General features: G+C 44.8%; 1 protein-coding gene across 2 annotated transcripts in view; it reads left to right on the top strand.

Moving 5' to 3' along the window:
- Positions 1–15819, top strand: part of Zdhhc14 (zDHHC palmitoyltransferase 14) — a 262492-nt gene that overhangs the window by 186171 nt on the left and 60502 nt on the right. For both annotated transcript variants that reach the window (XM_021186298.3, XM_021186296.2), the window contains exon 3: positions 6744–6902. In XM_021186298.3, the coding sequence (XP_021041957.1) occupies positions 6744–6902 (159 nt within the window). The remainder of the gene's footprint in view (positions 1–6743; positions 6903–15819) is intronic.

The following is a 15819-nucleotide window of genomic DNA, read 5'->3' as shown; positions in this document are numbered from 1 at the left end:
GACATTTTTTTCTCTCTCGTGTTTTAAGAAAGCAGTCTTAGTTATTTGTAGTAGCAGTTTAGAGTGAAAATCAGCTTTGTGATATAAGCACCCTGGTCTCTCAAAAGAAACTAATGGCTTCCCAGAGAAAGAAAGGCCTTGAAAAAGCCGCCATATATTGAGGAACAGTTACCAGAAGTCTCTGGCTAGCCCAAGATTTCTCTTTCCTTGAGATGCCTCCATCACTGCTGGTCTCCCATTCCAGAGCACATGAAGCCAACCACTCCTTCCTGTCCCCTCCGGCCCTTAGTTCTCTGATTGCAAGGTTGGTGCCAGACATAACCAAGCAAGTATACATTATCATTTGCACCTCTCTGCCAACAACTCCCAACCATTATCAGCAGGGAGCTTTATGAATGTAAAAGCCATTTCAGGCTTTTGTGTTTTCCTTCAGAATACTTGTGCAAAATACCCTTGGGAAATAGTAATTCCCAAGCTAACCAATTTTACCCTCTCCCCGAAAATTCTAGTGTTCTTCAACCATTAGCTATTGTAGACTTGATTATTCTTTCTCAAGAGCTGTATTTAAACCACAAAGAGACACTCTATGAAACAGAGGCACAATTGTTGTGTGAGTGCACACATATACACAAAGTCCCACACAGAATAATTGGGGATTAGACCAGAACATTCAGCTATACCCTTTATGCCACATACCTGGGGTTGCAGGCATTGAGGAGCTCAACGGGTGCCAGGCTTTGTGACCAGCCACCAGCTTCAGTCTGAACATTGAAGAAAAACTTTTGCCTTTAGGGTAGTATTTGAAGCCCCAGGTACTGAGGCCGCCACTCAGTAGAGGTGCAGCAGAGCCCAGTTGACAGAATAAATTGATGAATTAAACACAATGTGAGCCCATGGGTGCAAAAGAGCGCCGCTACTCGCTGGCTCTACTATCAGAAGAGAAGCCTGAACTGGGCCTTTATCCACCCCAGCCCCATGCCCCAGTGCAGAGACCACTGTGTAGATCCCCCAGACGTACAGCAGCTGGATTCTCCTGAGAGCACAGGGCTGCTGCAAGGTTTGGGGATACAGGCTCCATGTTTAACTGCTATAGGAAGTGGGAGCTCCGAGGACTCTGTGGACATTTTGAAGGCTGCCTGAGGGTTGTTGGGGGAATGAACGAAGCTGATGCAAAGGCAATGAGTGACTCTGGTCCAGAGGCACAGGAGGGCTAGACAGGAAGGTCAATGGCTGGGCAGGCAGCCACAGATGTCCTAAGCTGCCTGGGAACCACCCAGCACCTGTGCAGCAGGGGCAGCCCTTTGTGAATATTGTCCCATTATTTTGTTTTGTTTTGTTTTGTTTTTGAGACAGGGTTTCTCTGTATAGCTCTGGCTGTCCTGGAACTCACGCTGTAGACCAGGCTGGCCTCGAACTCAGAAATCCACCTGCCTCTGCCTCCCAAGTGCTGGGATTAAAGGTGTGCGCCACCACACCCGGCTGTCCCATTATTTTGTTGTTGTTGTTTGTTTTTCTTTTTATCTCTGATTGTCCCGTCAGTTAATGGCAGACATGGGTCCTGAATCTGGTCTCCTCAACTTTTGTTTTTAATATTAACTTTCCAATTATCTCATTCAAGAGTTTTGGGGGTTGGGGCTAACTTCTTCAGCTACAGTTTGCTCTGTCTGTTAGATCCTAGTTTTCGGCTCACTCTGTGTCCTGAAAACTTAATCTTTCCTAAAGAAGCGCTTTGGAGCTATAAGATCAATAGGGTCTGTTGTGAGGAGTGCCCATGAGCTCACTCTGTCAGACCCTTGCTATGCAAAGGTAGGCTTTGTCCAAGGTGCTGGTGCTGCCTGCTCTGGCATTTCCAAGTATTAGCCATGGGAGTTCAGCTCCAACGCTTTCAGATGCAATTAACACAGGTATTTGATTTTCTTCTTTATAACTGATCTTTTGGTGTTTTAAACCCCTGTTTGGTAGTGCTAAGTATACCTAGTTCATATCACAGATGATGTAAAGCTCCCGAGTTATTATTTTAGGCCTCAAGGCCACCCAGCCGGTGTTCACAGAGATCTTCCCTTGTCATTGATGTGCTCTGAGTCTGTCCTTTCCAGCCTGGTGCTTAGGGAGGCCACCTCATCCAGTTCTCACACCTCCCTTCCCAGCAGGCACACTAGATGCTGCTGGCCTTAGCATCACTTGGTGGGGAGATCACCTGGATGCCATTTTGGGAAAAGATACCAAAAAAAGTATCCAGGTTAAGTAGCCATGGCCCCTAGAGTTGGCTCCATGGCTACTTATGGTTTTAAGCAAGAGGTCTGGTCTCTGATGAGCTGTTGTATAAAATAGATGCTGTGTAGACCTCACCCCACAGTAGTGGTTCCAGCCTTGGCCACCAATTGGAGTATCTGAGCCTTTTAAATCACCAAGCCTCACTCTGCCCACCCCAGTGAGATCAGAATTCTGAGGCTAAGACAAGGACACCCTTTGTTTCAGAGCTCTCCAGATAACTTCTACCTCGGTTGTTTGGAGGGTCTGTGTTGATGACGTCACTAATGCCTGCCATGTTGGGAGTCTGCAGAAGTGTGTCGTGTGTGGTAGTGGGTGAGAGTTAACAGAGCACCTACCTTCAATTTGCCAGCTCCGAAGATCCCTGGAACCACTCCAGAGTCTTAGCAAAAGCCCTTACAGGGTTCTTGCTCTTCTCTTTGACACTGGATGGTCACATTACAGCTGCCTGCCCCAAGCCTTAGAATGGCTGTGGGGAACCAGCGTGTGAGCAAAGCTGGAAGCCATACCTTCCTCTAGAACAGGGGTCTCAATTGTTGTGCACATCAGATCGAGAGTCAGTGTGTGCAGGGGTGGGGATGTAACCAGTTGCCTACTTACTCTCATGGGAGACCAGGGAGAAGAACCAGGCTGTGAGATATAGAATCTTTTAAAAAAAATAGACTTAGGGGCCAGCTATATGGATAAAGGTGCTTGCCACCATATCTGAACACCTGAGTTCTAACCCTGTAACCCACACAGTAGAAAGCAAGCTGAATATCTAGCAGAGAATGGCCATCAATGGTCATCAATGGGAGGAGAGGCCCTTGGTCCTGTGAAGGCTCTATGCCCCAGTGTAGGGGAATGCCAGGGCCAGAATACGGGAGTGGGTGGGCTGGGGAACAGGGAGAAGGGGGACAGGATAGGGGATTTTCAGAGGGGAAACTAGGAAATGGGATAACATTTGAAATGTAAATAAAGAAAATATATAATCAAAAAATCAAAAAAAGGAACTGACTTGCTTAGCTTGTGTATACATACACACACACCTACACACATACACACACTTATATTCACAGATAAACACATACATACATTCATACATACATACACATATATACACACATGCATGCACACATACACACATACATATACATACACACATATATGTGCACACACATACACACACATATACATACACACATACATGTGCACACACACACACACATATACATACACACATACATGTGCACACACATACACACATACATATACATACACACATACATGTGCACACACATACACACATACATATACATACACACATACATGTGCACACACATACACACACACATATACATACACACATACATGTGCACACACATACACACACATATACATACACACATACATGTGCACACACATACACACATACATATACATACACACATACATGTGCACACACATACACACATATACATACACACATACATGTGCACACACATACACACACATATACATACACACATACATGTGCACACACATACACACATACATATACATACACACATACATGTGCACACACATACACACACACACACACACAGATTATGCTCCTCCTTCCCCACACATAAATAAGTATACATTTTTGAAAGAAAAAAATATTTGTATTTTCTTTAACATTTTAAAACAGGCTCTAAAAATAATAAAAAAATTCTAAACAAAACACAGATGTAATTTGATATATATATATATATATATATATATATTAATTGTTCAAGAAAATACCTGTTTTGGGGTTTTTTTCCTTCCATGGGTGAAGGGGCAAAGTGTCCACACTTGGGTCTTCGTTCTTCTTGAGATTCATGTGTTTTGCAAATTGTATCTTGTATCTTGGGTATCCTAAGTTTCTGGGCTAATATCCACTTATCAGTGAGTACATATCATGTGAGTTCTTTTGTGATTGGGTTACCTCACTCAGGATGATGCTCTCCAGGTCCATCCATTTGCCTAGGAATTTCATAAATTCATTCTTTTTAATAGCTGAGTAGTACTCCATTGTGTAAATGTACCATAATTTCTGTATCCATTCCTCTGTTGAGGGGCATCTGGGTTCTTTCCAGCTTCTGGCTATTATAAATAAGGCTGCTATGAACATAGTGGAGCATGTGTCCTTCTTACCAGTTGGAACATCTTCTGGATATATGCCCAGGAGAGGTATTGCGGGATCTTCCAGGAGTACTATGTCCAATTTTCTGAGGAACTGCCAGACTGACTTCCAGAGTGGTTGTACAAGCTTGCAATCCCACCAACAATGGAGGAGTGTTCCTCTTTCTCCACATCCTCGCCAGCATCTGCTGTCACCTGAATTTTTGATCTTAGCCATTCTGACTGGTGTGAGGTGGAATCTCAGGGTTGTTTTGATTTGCATTTCCCTGATGATTAAGGATGCTGAACATTTTTTCAGGTGTTTCTCAGCCATTCGGTATTCCTCAGGTGAGAATTCTTTGTTTAGCTCTGAGCCCCATTTTTTAATGGGGTTATTTGATTTTCTGGAGTCCACCTTCTTGAGTTCTTTATATATATTGGATATTAGTCCCCTATCTGATTTAGAATAGGGAAAGATCCTTTCCCAATCTGTTGGTGGCCTTTTTGTCCTATTGGCGGTGTCTTTTGCCTTACAGAAGCTTTGCAATTTTATGAGGTCCCATTTATCGATTCTCTATCTTACAGCACAAGCCATTGCTGTTCTATTCAGGAATTTTTCCCCTGTGCCCATATCTTCAAGGCTTTCCCCTACTTTCCCCTCTATAAGTTTCAGTGTTTCTGGTTTTATGGGGAGTTCCTTGATCCACTTAGATTTGACCTTAGTACAAGGAGATAGGAATGTATCAATTTGCATTCTTCTACATGATAACTGCCAGTTGTGCCAGCACCATTTGTTGAAAATGCTGTCTTTTTTTTCCACTGGATGGTGTTTGCTCCCTTGTCGAAGATCAAGTGACCATAGGTGTGTGGGTTCATTTCTGGGTCTTCAATTCTGTTCCATTGGTCTACTTGTCTGTCGTTATACCAGTACCATGCAGTTTTTATCACAATTGCTCTGTAGTACAGCTTTAGGTCAGGCATGGTGATTCCACCAGAGGTTCTTTTATCCTTGAAAAGAGTTTTTGCTATCCTAGATTTTTTGTTATTCCAGATGAATTTGCAAATTGCCCTTTCTAATTCGTTGAAGAATTGAGTTGGAATTTTGATGGGGATTGCATTGAATCTGTAGATTGCTTTTGGCAAGATAGCCATTTTTACTATATTGATCCTGCCAATCCATGAGCATGGGAGATCTCTCCATCTTCTGAGACCTTCTTTGATTTCTTTCTTCAGAGACTTGAAGTTCTTATCATGCAGATCTTTCACTTCTTTAGTTAGAGTCACACCAAGGTATTTTATATTATTTGTGACTATTGTGAAGGGTGTTGTTTCCCTAATTTCTTTCTCAGCCTGTTTATCCTTTGTGTAGAGAAAGGCCATTGATTTGTTTGAGTTATTTTTATATCCAGCTACTTCACTGAAGCTGTTTATCAGGTTTATGAGTTCTCTGGTGGAATTTTTAGGGTCACTTTTATATACTATCATATCATCTGCAAAAAGTGATATTTTGACTTCTTCCTTTCCAATTTGTATCCCCTTGATTTCCTTTTGTTGTTGAATTACTCTGGCTAGGACTTCAAGTAGTATGTTGAATAGGTAGGGAGAAAGAGGGCAGCCTTGTCTAGTCCCTGATTTTAGTGGGATTGCTTCCAGCTTCTCACCATTTAGTTTGATGTTGGCTACTGGTTGGCTGTATATTGCTTTTAATATGTTTAGGTATGGGCCTTGAATTCCTGATCTTTCCAAGACTTTTATCATGAAGGGGTGTTGGGGTTGTTTGTAAAGTGGTTCTTCCTTCCTGCCTTCCTATACTGCTATGTTTGAGGCCAGTGGGTAAAGCCGGGAGATGCCGCTGCTAGCTTTAAGAACTCAGTTCAAGGAGGAAAGTGAAAGAGATCATTGAGTTAATTGGGACAAGACTGCTGCTGTAACAAAACCAATACCATTCTAGGGTTTTGACCCAAGTTTAGTGAACTGGTAGCTAGATCAGGGGGAGCCCCACCCCACCTCTTTCAGTCACTGTGTACCTCTTACCAAGTAGCCCTAAGGCTTGTCCCCTATATATGCCCTGCAGAGGAGGGTGTGGGTATAGCCCAGTGTAGATCATCTCTCAAGTAGCTGGGCCATACCCCGTTTCAGCCTTGGAGCAGAGCACCAGCAGGAACAGGCTCAGCTGGACTCTCCATGAAGCAACCTTTGCACGTGCTAACCCAGAGCCGTCAAATGTGGTGGCTGCTGCCCTAGGAACTGACCACAACTAGACCTGGCCCCTGGATCAGGAGACAGGGACCACAGAGCTGACGTAGCGTTCTGAACGTGTGTGCTGTGTTTCCTTCTTCCGGCAGATATAGCCAACGGCACCAGTTCAGGGGGGTATCGCCCGCCTCCCAGAACCAAAGAAGTCGTCATCAATGGCCAGACCGTGAAACTAAAGTACTGTTTTACCTGCAAGATTTTCCGCCCCCCTCGAGCCTCCCACTGCAGCCTGTGTGATAACTGCGTAGGTGAGTAGGACCCGGGATGCTGCAAGAGCAGCAAGCACCTGCTTGGGTGCTAAAATGGTGGGGACCTGTCCTTAATGCATCTACTAAAGGCTAATGTGTCAGTGCTCTTGTGGGTCTCCACTGAACACAGTCACCAGGCCGCCAATGGACTCTGTTTTACTGTGGGTTTTTATTTTTTAAACCTGCCACACCCCAGTTCTTCTTTCCCAGCCACTGGACCTTTGTTCCCCTGGATGCCAGATAAGCAGATATGTGAAATAAATCCATTGCCACCCTGGGCCTTTCCGTTGCCAGACAGCTGGCTGCACACATCAAAGCATGTACTTTGTCATTTCCCTACCCTTCCCCACTGCTTGGAAGTGTCTTGTGGAGACTAGGGAAGCCTTGGGTCTGAAGGAGGGAAAGAGAAACAGCCAACTTCCATGTGGAACTAGACCTTAGAAGGGGGGATGGGCAGAGAGAACGTGCCAGCTTGGAGGTCCCTGGCTATGTATAGCCTACTATGACCCAACTCTGGCTTCTGCAAGTGACCCTAGGGTGTGTGGCAGGGCTTCCTCTTCCTTTAGACTGAGAGCTGGTATCCACAGCCATCCTCTATCCTAAAGATAGAACCTCAGAGAAGAGAGTGACAGCAGGGACAGAGTAAGGCTTGGCCACACTGCAGAAGACCGCAGTTCCTATAGCTGGCCTCCACAGACGTGAGAATAAACATTGCCCCTTCCCTCGTGCCTGGAAGGAGACAGGCACCCTCAGAACCACATCTCCATCAGAAACACATTATTGATTTCCACCACTCTCTTTCAGTCTCAGAATTTTCTAGTCTCAATTCTACCTGAGGAAAAAAAATAAATTTTACAATGTAACTCTTGCCACACCAAGAAATCATATTAATCTTAAATTCACTTTATCCTAACGTTAATAATCTGCAGTTGGATACCACGGCCAGGTTTTCTCTGTCTGTATTTGTCTTGGTTTCTATTAACTTAAATTTCTGTTAGTTTGTGATCCACTGTGGTGAAACTTGGGCTTTTCTTCTCCCTTCCCATGTAGTAAGGAGCCAGGGGTGTGGCATGGGTGGCCAGGCTCCAAATGTTCCCTGTATGACTTAAACAAGCTACTTAGACCTTGCTGTGCTTTCTTCATCTTTGTAGTGGACAGTTGAAAGATGACACAAACAGACGGGCACAAATTAGTCAGAGTAATCCCAGGAAACATTAGCTGCTGCTGCTGCTGCTGCTGCTGCTGCTGCTGCTGCTGCTGCTGCTGCTGCTACTGCTACTGCTGCTGCTGTTACTGTTGTTGTTGCTGTTGCTGCTGCTGCTGCTGCTGCTGTTACTGTTGTTGTTGCTGTTGCTGCTGCTGCTGTTACTGTTGTTGTTGCTGCTGCTGCTGCTGTTACTGTTGTTGTTGTTACTGCTGCTGCTGTTAGTACCTAGATGTTTTTGAGTGGCTTTGTCTAGGCAAGTACTTGATACAATGCCATGCTCTCAATTAGGAAAACAGAATCAGACCCTGCCCTGCATGCAGGGCACATGGGGTCCCTATAAGACCGTATGACAGGCTTAGGTGTGATTGGGTACCCTTTGTGGCAATACCTATCCCAGTGGCTATAACAAACCTTGCAGACATTTGGGGCTAGGCAGCACGGTAGCTTCGGTGTCATCCAGGGAACAGCCTGAGGGGCTGGTGAGCAGCCTCAGGACCTTTTCTTAGGTTTTCATGTCGACCCCTGGGTCTGGTACAGAATCTAGATCTAGACTGTCGTGTCAGCACCCTGGTTATTGTTCATGTTCTCTCCTGTGTGTGCTGGGGGTGGGGGTGGGCGCATTATCTTAGGGTGCATTTTGATTAAATAAGAATATTGTCTACAGATCTAAAATCTTTCCTTCCTTACCATTTGTGAAATCTGTACCCATTTCTAGCCACCTTTGGTCTCCACTTGCTCATTTCTACCCATTAGTCTCAATCCTGTTTCCTGTCTCGGGGCTAGAGCTGTAATCATGCTCAAAAAGGAACCATCTCATAGTTGGTTATGGTATGAAAATTCCTGTTAGAGTCTTGTTACTTCCTACAGATTCATATAGCCCCAATACTGTCCCACATTGCCCACAGGCACACGTGTCTCTTAAAGAATCCAGACAAACAAGGTGTAAATCTCCTTGCCAAAATTACATGTGAATTTTCACAGTTGGTAGCATGTTTTTGCCATAGTAAAACAGTTTGAGACAGTGTCTCCTCTGGTGGGCTCTACTGATTGTGAAAGTGAGAGCCACCAGCTCACGATGACAGGAGTCATCTTTCTAAGGACTTGGTCACAGCAACAGCTCACATGCAAGCTTGGCAGTGTTCCACAAACCAGAGACACCAAATGGAAAAGAGAGAAGGTGACAAGGCCTGGGGACAGGGGGCAGGAAGAGGAAGCCCGGCCTGAGAGGACAGGGCCTGTGAGGTTTGGTCCAGAGGGCTGGGGCTGATCTCAACCAGGTCTCTGACAGGTGAGGTAAGAGGCAGTCAGGTTAAAGTAAAGCTGTTAATTACACTACATGCAGACACACACATACACAGACAGACACACGGAGAGAGGCAGGCAGACAGACAGATGCACACAGAGAGACAGAGAGAGGGAGACAGAGACAGAGGGGCAGACATATGCACAGAGACAGACTCACATACACAGATACACATACACACATATATAGACACACACAGACACACACATAAAGTGTTATCTAAGCCTACATAGCCTTGGGTTTTTCCGGTTAATTGCACAACACCAGCCTTTGGTGTGACAGGCCACAGATTAGACCTCTGCATTCAGGAAATAGAATGGCAGCAGGCAGAAGTTTCCCACAGAGGAGCATAATTGCAAGATTGCTGCTGGTGTATTTTTAGATAAAAGGTTTTTTGTTGTTGTTGTTGTTGTTGTTTTCCAAAACAGCTCTATTTTTACAGGAAGTGAAGAAGACAGTGGTGTGTTGGAAGTCCAGGTTAGAATATGGGCTTCCCTTCCCTTGCAGGAGTGGCTTTGGGTCATCACTTCCAAGTATGGTGGATAATTGCCCTCTTGAGTTATAGCAGAGGAAACAGAAATGTAGATTTCTAGGTTAACTTGGAAAATTCTTTTCTTTGTTAAATAAACTTTAGATGAGAGCCAAGTAATAAGAGCTTTGCATTCTTAGTTGAAGGATGGGGGAAGAGCTTTCTTGAGGGTTAAGTGCTGGCAAAACCACAGAAACAATAGGTAGAACCTAAGGGCTGGGACCTGGCTTTCAACACACAGACCCAGGGCTGTGCTCTGGTTTTATCTCAGCCTGGAAGCTGAGAAAGTTTTTCATTACTCCCTGCTGTTTCCAAGTCTATAAAACAAGGTGAACCTAATCTAGCTTATAAATTTGTCTAAGGATTAAACGAGGTTGTGCCCACTAAAGTGCCCCAGTTAGACATTGCACACACAAAGGGTCTGTCAGTATCGCCACTAACATCCCCACCCCACATCAGCAGTGCTGCACCCAGCTGTCTGATTTAGACAAGATTTGGAGCCTAGGGAGACGGCTAAAGTCAGTGATGTGTTTGAGCTACAAGTGTGAGGACCTAAGTTCAGATCCCAAGCACCCGTGTACAAAGCCAGTTACAACAGCGCATGTCTCTAACCCCAGTGCTGGAGAAGCAGAGGCAGGCAGAGCCTGCAGCTTCCTGGCCAGCCAGCTGATTCAGCAGAATTTGTGAGCCTCGTGTTCAGTGAATGAACTTGTCTCCAAAACTAAGGTATGAGTAGCTTAACAAGACTACAGATACTGACTGGTGGCCTCAACACCTATGTATACACCAGTGCATATATCCATACAAAAAGATACACACACAACACACACACACACAACACACACACATGAACAAAGTTCATTCTGGCAGATAGACAGTACCTTGCTTTACTGGTAGGATTTTGACAACCTTCAATAATGAAAGAGAGCACATTAATATTTTCTCTGTCTCTCTCACATGGTTGTTGTTTAGCTGCATGTCTGCATGTCTGTCTCTTTCCCTGCATCCTCCTCCTCTAACTAGTTCCCTGGGTGTTACCATCAATCACTTAGGTACATCTGGAATAGACAGTTTGAGGCTGTCTGTTCATCCAGGCAATCTTGGCACTTCCAAATATTTTGACATTTATTTGCGTTGGGGAGAGTGCCATAGCCTGTGTACAGAAGTCATGGGATACCTTGCAGGAGTCTTCTCTCTTCCCTCCTCCATTTGTGTTCTACGGATTGAACTCAGTTCATAAAGCCTTGTATCAAACTCACTGAATCATCTATCTATCAGTCCCACAAAATACTTTTAAGCAACTAGTATCCAAGGTCTAGACCTGTCCCTGCTCTCTTAGGACCTCACACTTCTCCAACCGTTAGGGTGGGGATGATAAAAGGAGCTAATAAACAAAACAAAAACACATCAGGTGTTCTCCAAGTGACCCTGAGCAGCCTACACCCCTGCCCCAGAACCTGTTCTCTACCTTTCCCTGACTGGCAGCCCAAGCTGTTAGAAGAGCCAGCAGCTTTTACCACGATGACTGCTGTGCTGTTCTCAGAATTAGATTTTTTCATTTTGATATTGTCTTATGTATATGGATGTCTTGCCTGCATGTATCCTGCACACCTGGGTCCCAGTTCTGTCTCTGGTACCAGCATTGAACCCGGAGCTGGGGTTACAGATGGTTGTGAGCCACCATGTGGGTGCTGGGAATCAATCCCTGTCTTCTGGAAGAGCAACCAGAATTGGGTATTTTTAACATATGATAAATTGCTAATGAGAGCTCCTGGGCATATATCCAGAAGATGTCCCAACCGGTAAAAAGGACACATGCTCCACTATGTTCATAGCAGCCCTATTTATAATAGCCAGAAGCTGGAAAGAACCCAGATGTCCCTCAACAGAGGAATGGATACAGAAATTATGGTACATTTACACAATGGAGTACTACTCAGCTATTAAAAAGAATGAATTTATGAAATTCCTAGCCAAATGGATGGACCTGGAGGGCATCATCTTGAGTGAAATAACACAATCACAAAAGAACTCACACAATATGTATTCACTGATAAGTGGATATTAGCCCAAAACTTAGGATACCCAAGATATAAGATACAATTTGATAAACGCATGAAACTCAAGAAGAATGAAGACCAAAGTGTGGACACTGTGCACCTTCTTAGAATTGGGAACAAAACACCCAGGGAAGGAGTTACAGAGACAAAGTTCGTAGCTGTGATGAAAGGATGGACCTTCTAAAGACTGCCTTATCCAGGGATCCATCCCATAATCAGCTTCTAAACGCTGACACCATTGCATACACTAGCAAGATTTTGCTGAAAGGACCCAAATATAGCTGTCTCTTGTGAGACGATGCCGGGGCCTAGCAAACACAGGAGTGGATGTTCACAGTCAGCTATTGGATGGATCACAGGGCTCCCAATGGAGAAGCTAGAGAAAGTACCCAAGGAGCTAAAGGGATCTGCAACCCTATTGTTGGAACAACATGATGTACTAACCAGAACCCCGGAGCTCTTGTCTCTAGCTGCATATGTATCGAAAGATGGCCTAGTCGGCCATCAATGGAAAGAGAGGCCCATTGGACTTGCAAACTTTATATGCCCCAATATAGGGGAATGCCAGGGCCAAAAGAATGGGAATGGGTGGGTAGGGAAGTGGGGGGCGCTATGGGGGACTTTTGGGATAGCATTGGAAATGTAATTGAGGAAAATATGTAATAAAAATATTAAAAATCAAAAAAAAAAGAGAAGGTGCTCCCTTGATATTAGTCACACACTAGGGATGAATTGATATTTTTCCAACCATGAAGATGGAGATTCATACGCATCTGTAAACTATTGCCTAGATGGAGGCGTCTCAGCTATAAGCTAAGAATGACCCTCTGGAGCCATAGCTGCCTGGTCCTTGACCCACTGTGTTCCCTGGCTAAAGGACCTTCTTTGTACCTACAGTGCTGTAAAACTGCATGGTCTGAAAGAGCAAAAGAGGGAATGCCCAAAGCCCCAGAGCTGTACCAGGCCCCGGAAACACCAGACATTGCTAGCCTCCTTCAACCAAGGCAAACCCCAGGCCATTGTCTTCTGTTCCCTCTGTCATTTCTGATCTGCCTGCCAACAGTGTCCTCTGCAGGGACTCAGTCTCCTGTTGGTGCTGTCTGGAGCAGTACTTTCCCACCCCCGTTGAAGTCCATATAAACCATGCCTCACTTACCATGTGGTCCCCCTGTCCCACAGCACCCCCTCTGTTTGCTTCCTCTGTGATGCTTGCTGAGACTGGTGCTACCCTAGCTGTGTGCTAACCACCAACACTAGACCCGCAATTACTTCTTAGATATTTGAGTCTGGGAAGGGAGCTGGTAATTTTGGCAGAAATTGTATTCTGCAAGGAGAATGGCGAGAGATGGCTTCTGTTGGCTCCTGGGAACCTAAGCACACAGGGATTTACCATGTGCCTCCAGAAGTTTGCATCACCAACATTTGCTGAGCATGTCTGTGTACCCTAGATGCATCAAAGTAAGAGTCAGTCCTCAGAGACAGTGTTTTAAGAGCAGAACATAAAGAACCCAAGACAGATGCATTGTGTCTGTTAAACACTCCGTAGATAGACAGTAATTATCTGGTGGTAAAGAGTATGGTTGAAAATTGTCATCCACATGCATGCATTAAGTAACACTGTATGAAATACAGGAAGCAACCATTATTAGAAAATGTAAGCGTAGTTTGATATAAGATGACGCTAGTGAAAAACAACCTCCCTCCCTCCTTTATTTTAATCATTCAAGTCAACAATACAAAAAATCAAAGATGTTGATAAGAGGTGACTTACGTTGAGATTTATTTGTATGAAGTGTACTTGCCAGTTAGCAGCTGTTTGTGTAGCATGAGCAGAAATGAATCATATTAGGCTTCAAAAAAATCAACCCATCAGGGCGTGGTGGCGCACGCCTTTAATCCTAGCACTCGGGAGGCAGAGGCAGGCAGATTTCTGAGTTCCAGGGAAAAACCAAAAAATTAAAAATAAATAGATAAATAAACCCCAAATTTTAGGAAGCAGACAATGTATAAACTATCATCTCATGACTTGGAGGAGAGTGGGGTCTAGACATCAAGCGCAAAGATGGATATACAAACAACCAAACATAAAGTTCTGAAGAGAGCCTTCTGTCACCGCCTGAGGGGCAGTCTTTAATGCTACAGCTGTGACACGCAGAGAAGCTGACAATAGGAGGAACACAGAAGAAAGCTCCAGCATCCCGAGTTATAAATTATAGTATTTACTCCTCCGGAATTTCAAGCATGTACACCGTGTGCTTTGATTTCACTCGCTCCCCCTTCTCTCCAGCTCATCCTGACTTCATACCTTCTTCTTTGTAACCCACTGGAGCAAGTGCATGTTGCCCATAGACACAAGGATGGGGGCCCAACCGCTGTAGCATTTTCAGGCTACAAGAGGCCACACCACTAAAGACTACTCTCTCTAGCAGACATCAGCTGTCAACAGGTACTCATCCAGGCCTCGGGGCTCATCTGCCCTTCCTGCACCACGCATGAGTGTTGACTGACAGTGGTTCACTGCAGTTCTCCCAACCTCTGGCTCATACAATCGCTCCACTTTCTCTTCTATGATGTCCCTTGCACCTTGGGGATAGCGGGTGTGATATAGAGGTCTCGTTCACAGCAGAGCACTCCACCATGGTCACTTACTCTTTGCACTTTAATGAGGAGTAACTCTCTGTGTTAACTTCCCTCTGCCCCACAAAGATGCTTCTCTGATGAGCTGAAGGCCCAGTCTACAGGGAGAGAGAGAGAGAGAGAGAGAGACAGACAGAGAGAGAGAGAGAGAGAGAGAGAGAGAGAGAGAGAGATGAGGCATTTTGATGTTGTGTTCATTTAGCAAAACAATAGAGCAGGTTGTTGTTCTGTATACACACACACACACACATGCACATGCACACACACTCACACACACACACACACGCATACATTTTTAAAAAGGCATATAACTTGCCAGTCCTGAAATTTCTTCTAAGATTTTCATGGATCCAGCTGTGTTCTGTTGGCTCATGGCCATTCAATATTTCACACCCCCGACACACTGTGGGTGGACTCCGGCAGTGCTGAGCTGAGAAATGCTGGACAATTAGATAATGAGCATCATGTCCCTTAATTCTGAAAGCCTAATACATACTTACAAGCTTTAAAAAAGTGACAAGGCATGAAAACAGTTTGGCTCATTGGAATAAGCTAAATTCTGTTTTCTAAAAGGTTGAAAGTATTTCCAATTGAGAACTAAGTGAAACAGAGTGAGTCTGTTTTAAGGGAGGGAAGGATGTTTATTTTAAAAATCCCATTCCAGACCTGTGGGGATGTAATTATTGTCTTTTCTGGATAAAGACATGATGAGCCTCCACAGAGATCGTCTGTAGGAAGACAAGGCCTGTGCCCTTGGATGGCTGGCCTGTAATTATGTGTGGCCGATTACCTCAGGGGTTGGTCCCTGTGTGCTCCTTGTCCCTCACAGACAAGTAATAGACTTTATGAAACGTTAAGACACTGACCACTGTCACTGGCCTACTGCCAGATTCATTACCATCTTGCAAGGAGAGCTAGCAAGTTGCATTTATTTACATCCTTGCATAAGCTGGCTGGGTTTTGGTAGATGCTGGCTGGGCTTTGGTAGATGCTGGCTGGGTTTCGGTAGATGCTGGCTGGGCTTTGGTAGATGATGGCTGGGCTTTGGTAGATGCTGGCTGGGCTTTGGTAGATGCTGGCTGGGCTTTGGTAGATGCTGGCTGGGCTTTGGTAGATGCTGGCTGGGCTTTGGTAGATGCTGGCTGGGTTTTGGTAGATGCTGGCTGGGCTTTGGTAGATGC

This window comes from Mus caroli, unplaced genomic scaffold (assembly GCF_978045245.1).
Source record: "Mus caroli unplaced genomic scaffold, Mus_caroli_1 scaffold_18, whole genome shotgun sequence".
Classification (NCBI taxonomy): Eukaryota; Metazoa; Chordata; class Mammalia; order Rodentia; family Muridae; genus Mus; species Mus caroli.
The sequence above is the reverse complement of the archived record's forward strand: the minus strand, read 5'-3'. Positions and strand labels throughout refer to the sequence as shown.